Source organism: Volvox carteri, assembly GCF_000143455.1.
Source record: "Volvox carteri f. nagariensis unplaced genomic scaffold VOLCAscaffold_132, whole genome shotgun sequence".
In the NCBI taxonomy this organism is placed as follows: domain Eukaryota; kingdom Viridiplantae; phylum Chlorophyta; class Chlorophyceae; order Chlamydomonadales; family Volvocaceae; genus Volvox; species Volvox carteri.
In genome coordinates, this window is record NW_003307675.1 from 126,231 (window position 1) to 132,490 (window position 6,260).

Consider the following 6,260-nt stretch of genomic DNA (forward strand, 5'->3'; position numbering starts at 1 on the left):
CAGCAGGTCCGACTCCTACGTTTTACTTCAACTCCTTTGGCTGGACAGCAGGTTCGACTCCTATATATATAATATAGACCTATAAAACTATAAAACTATATCCCTATAGAACTATACAACTATACAACTATATGCCTATAAAATTTTAGAACTATAGAACTATAGAACTATAGAACTATAGAACTATAGAACTATAGAACTATAGAACTATAGAACTATAGAACTATACAACTATACAACTATAGAACTATAGAACTATAGAACTATAGAACTATAGACCTATAAAATTACAAAACTACACAACTATATAACTACAAAAGGGGTGTGCTACCCATCTTCCCGTCAAGGGGAACTATACTTCCAGGTATATGCCAAGCATGCGCCATTTGCAAGCATATGCGATTTGCAAGCATATGCAATCTGCAAGCAGATGCGATCTGCAAACATATGCAAGGATATTGCATATGCAAGCATTTGCAATACGCAAGCATTTGCAATCCGGATGCACCCGAACGTCCGGATGCACCCGAACGTATCTGGACTCGGACCCGGACGAGAGCTACGGCCCCCTCGGGACCGCAGGGACCGCGCCTCGTCGCCGTAGCTCATATGTTATGAGCGGAGGCCTATGCCGAGTTCGCTGTTCGCTGTCCGTCCGCTGTCCGTCTGCTGTCCGGTTGTCTGTCTGGAGCGTTTTGGAAATTCCGGGCCGGGAGCTTGCCGTACGCGCTTAAGACAGCGCCGAAAAGAACGGAAGGTCGCCGGTTCGATCCGGAGCAAAATTATGTTTTATGTTTCATATATGCATATATGCATATGTGCGATATGTAATATGCGATATGCAGCGATATGCGATATGCAATGATATGCGATATATGTATGCAACGATATGCTATGCGATATGCAGCGATGTGCGATATGCCATATGTATGCAGCGATATGCGATATGTATGCAGCGATAAGCGATATGTATGCAGCGATATGCGATATGTATGTGTATGCAGCGATATGCGATATGTATGCAGCGATATGCAATATGCAGCGATATGTGATATGCAGCGATATGCGATATGCAGCGATATGTGATATGCTGCGATATGCTGTGATATGCGATATGCGATATGCGATATGCAATATGCAATATGCAATATGCAATATGCAAGGTGCAATATGTTTTAATGTTATATATATGCGATCTCATATGCAAGCTTATGAGACCTGCAAGCATATGCGATCTCATATGCAAGCATATGCGATCTGCAAGCATATGCGATCTGCAAGCATATGCAACCTGCAAGCATATGCCATATGCGATCTGCAAGCATATGCCATATGCGATCTGCAAGCATATGCCATATGCGATCTGCAAGCATATGGCATGCTATGCTGTGCTATGCTGTGCTATGCTATGCTATGCTATGCTATGCTATGCTATGCTATGCTATGCTATGCTATGCTATGCTATGCTATGCTATGCTATGCTATGCTATGCTATGCTATGCTATGCTATGCTATGCTATGCTATGCTATGCTATGCTATGCTGCGCTATGCTATGCTATGCTATGCTATCTGCAAGCATATGCAGTATGCAAGCATGTGTGATCTGCAAGCATATGCGATGTGCAAGCATATGCGATCTGCAAGCATATGCAATGTGCAAGCATATGCGCTCTGCAAGCATATGTGATCTGCAAGCGTATGCGATGTGCAAGCATATGCGATGTGCAAGCATATGCGCTCTGCAAGCATATGGGATGTGCAAGCGTATGCGATCTGCAAGCATATGTGATCTGCAAGCATATGCGATCTGCAAGCATATGCGATGTGCAAGCATATGCGCTCTGCAAGCATATGTGATCTGCAAGCATATGCAATGTGCAAGCATATGCGCTCTGCAAGCATATGGGATGTGCAAGCGTATGCGATCTGCAAGCATATGTGATGTGCAAGCATATGCGATGTGCAAGCATATGTGCTCTGCAAGCATATGTGATCCGCAAGCATATGCGATCTGCAAGCATATGCGATGTGCAAGCATATGCGCTCAGTAACAAAAACAAGAAAGCATGAAAACATGGAAACGTGAAAACCATCGCAGGACTCGAACCTGCTGTCCAGCAAGTGCTATGCTATGCTATGCTATGCTATGCTATGCTATACTATGTTATGCTGCGCTACACTACGCTATGCTATGCTATGCTATGCTATGCTATGCTATGCTATGCTATGCTATGCTATGCTATGCTATGCTATGCTATGCTATGCTATGCTATGCTATGCTATGCTATGCTATGCTATGCTATGCTATGCTATGCTGCGCTATGCTATGCTATGCTATCTGCAAGCATATGCAGTATGCTTGCATGTGTAATCTGCAAGCATATGCGATGTGCAAGCATATGCGATCTGCAAGCATATGCAATGTGCAAGCATATGCGCTCTGCAAGCATATGTGATCTGCAAGCGTATGCGATGTGCAAGCATATGCGATGTGCAAGCATATGCACTCTGCAAGCATATGGGATGTGCAAGCGTATGCGATCTGCAAACATATGTGATCTGCAAGCATATGCGATCTGCAAGCATATGCGATGTGCAAGCATATGCGCTCTGCAAGCATATGCTGCATATGCGATGTGCAAGCATATGCAATCTGCAAGCATATGCGCTCTGCAAGCATATGGGATGTGCAAACGTATGCGATCTGCAAGCATATGCGATCTGCAAGCATATGCAATGTGCAAGCATATGTGCTCTGCAAGCATATGTGATCCGCAAGCATATGTGATCCGCAAGCATATGCGATCTGCAAGCATATGCGGTATGCAAGCAATGCAGTCTGCAAACATATGCGATCTGCAAGCAAATGCCATCTGCAAGCATATGCGATGTGCAAGCATATGCGATCTGCAAGCATTTGGGATGTGCAAGCATATGCGATGTGCAAGCATATGCGATCTGCAAGCATATGCGATCTGCAAGCATATGCGATCTGCAAGTGTATGCGCTCTGCAAGCATATGGGATGTGCAAGCGTATGCGATCTGCAAGCATATGCGATGTGCAAGCATATGCGCTCTGCAATCAGATGCGCTCTGCAATCAGATGCGATCTGCAAGCATATTATGCGATGTGCAAGCATATTATGCGATGTGCAAGCATATGCGATGTGCAAGCATATGCAGACCGGACCCGAACGAGAGCTACGGCCCCCTCGGGACCGCAGGGACCGCGCCTCGTTCGCTGTCCGGTTGTAGTCGTAGTCCCGACGTTAGACGGACGACGTTTAGTCGTTCCGTCGTCGGGACGGAGACCTTACCCCAACTTTCTGTCTGTCCGTCCGTCCGTCCGGGTGGCCGCTTGCTGTTTTCGCGTTTTTTGGGGTGTCGTCCGCGGTTTCGGAGCCGCGCCTTTTAGGCTAGCTCCGTCGCCGCGTGGGAGCCGCGGTCGCCGGTTCGCGCCCCGCCGTCGCCGGTTTTTTCGTCTTCTTCCTTCGTTCGGTTCGGCGCCCCGCGCCGCACCGCACCACACCTGGCCCCGCGGAAGGCGCCCTGGAGCATGGCCGTTTCGTTCGTCGGGCCCGCTAGCTCCGATGTCTTGTGGGAGCCGCGGTCGCCGGTTCGACCCCGGCGCCGGCGCGTCGTTGTGTCCTTTTTTATGTTGCTTCGTCGCTCGGCGCCCGCACGCTTCTTTCTTATATTTTCTTATATTTTCGGACCGTGCACAGTGCAATGCGCGCCGCACCGAATTGACACGCAAGCGCACCGAGTTGTTGTTGATTGTTAATTGTAATTCGATACACAAGCGCGCCGAACCACGCAAATTAACATTTAACATGTACCCAGCCGTGCAATTGAACCTGCATTTTGGCGCGTGATTCCTTTAGAATACACCGAAACGCGCAATTAAACACGCAATTTGACGCACACACAGATATGCGCGTTAGCTATATTTGTCTTCACTTACAGTAGTGCGGCTGAGCGCTGAATCATACGAAAGCCGCCGGCTGTAAATTACGAAAGCCGGCGGCTGTATACTGGCTGGTGGTGCCGCCAATGCAAGCTGTGACTTAAGACGGCTTCCGTCAGTTATGGCAGACACACCGAATGATTTACCCCAGCGGCCCGGAACTCGCGGTCGCGAGCGCCTAGGTACACTTGCTGGCGGTTTTCATTTTAGAGGCACAAGTGCATCAAACACACCCCTCAGCGTGGATGCAGCTCGGATGCGGGATGCTCGTCTGGATCCGCGGCGCAGGGCTGCAGAGCAGCAGCGAGACACTGCTGCACGAGCTGCTGCTCGTGAAGACCCAGAGTACGGGGCTGCGGAGCAGCAACACCACCGAGACCCGGAGGGCTGGGCTGTGGGGCAGCACCACCACCAAGACCCGGAGCGCAGGGCTGCAGAACAGCAGCGTAACACCGCTGCACGAGCTGCTGCCCGTCAAGATCCGGAGCGCAGGGCTGCACAACAGCAGTGTAACACCGCTGCACGAGCTGCTGCCCGTCAAGATCCAGAGCAAGAGCGTGACACCGCTGCACACGCACAGGGCCGTGCTCAGGTGCATGCAATACAGCATCCACAAGCCAGCTTGCTTGAACGCTTGCGGAACCTCATGCGGTTTCCCTGTTTGCACGAGGGCCAGCACCCACGGCCGCCTGATTTTCTGGAGGCCATTCCGGAAGGGCGCGTGCAGGATTTGCCCGGCGGTGAACTCCCGGTGGATCGGCAGGTACCCTACGAAAAGCACTTGCATCTTGCAAGCAGGATGGCCGCCGTGTTGCGTCGACGCATGCCTTCGCGGGTGTGTGCCGTCTGCTCTGAACAGTGCTCGGAGGAACAGTCCACGCTCCGTGCCTGGCTGGACATTCCCAATGTGGACCTTTTGCGCGCCGACATCATGTGCACCGCCGCAGTGCCGCGTCATGCGCGTACCCTGGCTTGGCGGCGCATGCCCTGCACTGCCCAAGGTACCGCACCACCGCCGCCAGATCCGGTTCTGCCGGCTCGGTATCGTATCGGCAGATCCGAACGCGCGAGTAGTGCTGGCATCGGTGGTGACCCTGATCGAGCGGCATTCGTAGATGAAGATGCGTTAGCAGTTGACAGCGACGTTGGAGACAACGGGACTAATGAGCCAGGTGCTGCAGATGACGCGGCCACAATGCAGCTACCTCCGGAATTACAACCCCATCCACCGCGGGTGCAGCCGCGGCCTTGCGTCGATGACCCAATAAGTGTGGAGGTTCCGTTTTGCATGCGTCTTGATACAGAGTTGCCGAACCGGACCGTGTTCCGACACGATGATGCTCCGGATGAATTCACCATCTGCACCTCGTGCGAGAAGGCACTCGCAGGTAAGCAATTGTTCTGTCTCCTATACAGCCAGTCCCTCCGTCCATTGGATCATGCTGTTCAGCACCTTTGTTTCGTCCAGCCGTTTTCTCTGTGCGGCCGGTATGGCCTTCCCCTTCGGCTCTTCTTCTTCTTCTCGTTTAAACACCTTATCTTTCAATTGTGCCTGCCCGATACCCACCTCCCGCCGCTTTTGTTGCAGCACGCCGAATACCTGAAGCGGCTTTGGCACGACTCGATCCGGGTGACGTGCCATCTGTTAATCACCTGGGCGATCCCTTGCCTGCGCCCACGTTCGTGGAGAGTCAACTGCTAGGGCGGGGCCGTCTCATGCAGCAGCTCATGATTGTACATCTCGCGGGCCGCCCTCCCGAGGTATTGCCATGTGCCGTTCAATCTCATGGCATCGCGGTCGTAAACCCTGACCCCAATATGCTACGGGGCCAGTTGCCCGCGCGTGTTGCGGATTTGGCTGGCGCTTTCACGGTGGTTTGCGTGGATCAAGTCCGAGACCGGCAGGACTTGCTGGATCGTGTCCGCCGTGCACCAGGCCTGAAAGTGCGTGGCAACGTCGTCGTCGCCTGGGTGCGTTTCCTTCAACATAACGATGAAGATGAAGGTGCAGTGGATGAAGAAGCTATACAGGAGTATGAGCGTATGGGATGCATTGCACAAGTACCGGAAGCACTGCTGCGCTCCGCAATCGGTCCTACCGATCCGGAAGTTGCTGGTGTACTGCGAAGTACCTTCCTACACGACCGTACCGGTGCTGCTGGTGTACGGCAGCTGCATGAAACGTTGCAAGGAAACATCGTTGGTAATAACTTTGATGGCGGTGGCGTTTATGGTTCACCACTTGAGACAGGTGCGACTTTTCATAGCTGACGTAGGGCTGCATACTGCAT

At 51.6% G+C, this 6,260-nt stretch overlaps 1 protein-coding gene across 1 annotated transcript in view; it reads left to right on the forward strand.

Annotated features, from left to right (window-relative positions):
* Nucleotides 1-4,090: 4,090 nt before the first annotated feature.
* VOLCADRAFT_100638 (uncharacterized protein) overlaps nt 4,091-6,260 on the forward strand; it is a gene marked incomplete at both ends in the record, with an annotated part of 5,386 nt that continues 3,216 nt past the window's right edge. Inside the window, 4 exons of the mRNA XM_002959186.1 lie at nt 4,091-4,732; nt 4,829-4,931; nt 4,992-5,357; nt 5,558-6,220. Coding sequence (XP_002959232.1) covers nt 4,091-4,732; nt 4,829-4,931; nt 4,992-5,357; nt 5,558-6,220 — 1,774 coding nt within the window. The remainder of the gene's footprint in view (nt 4,733-4,828; nt 4,932-4,991; nt 5,358-5,557; nt 6,221-6,260) is intronic.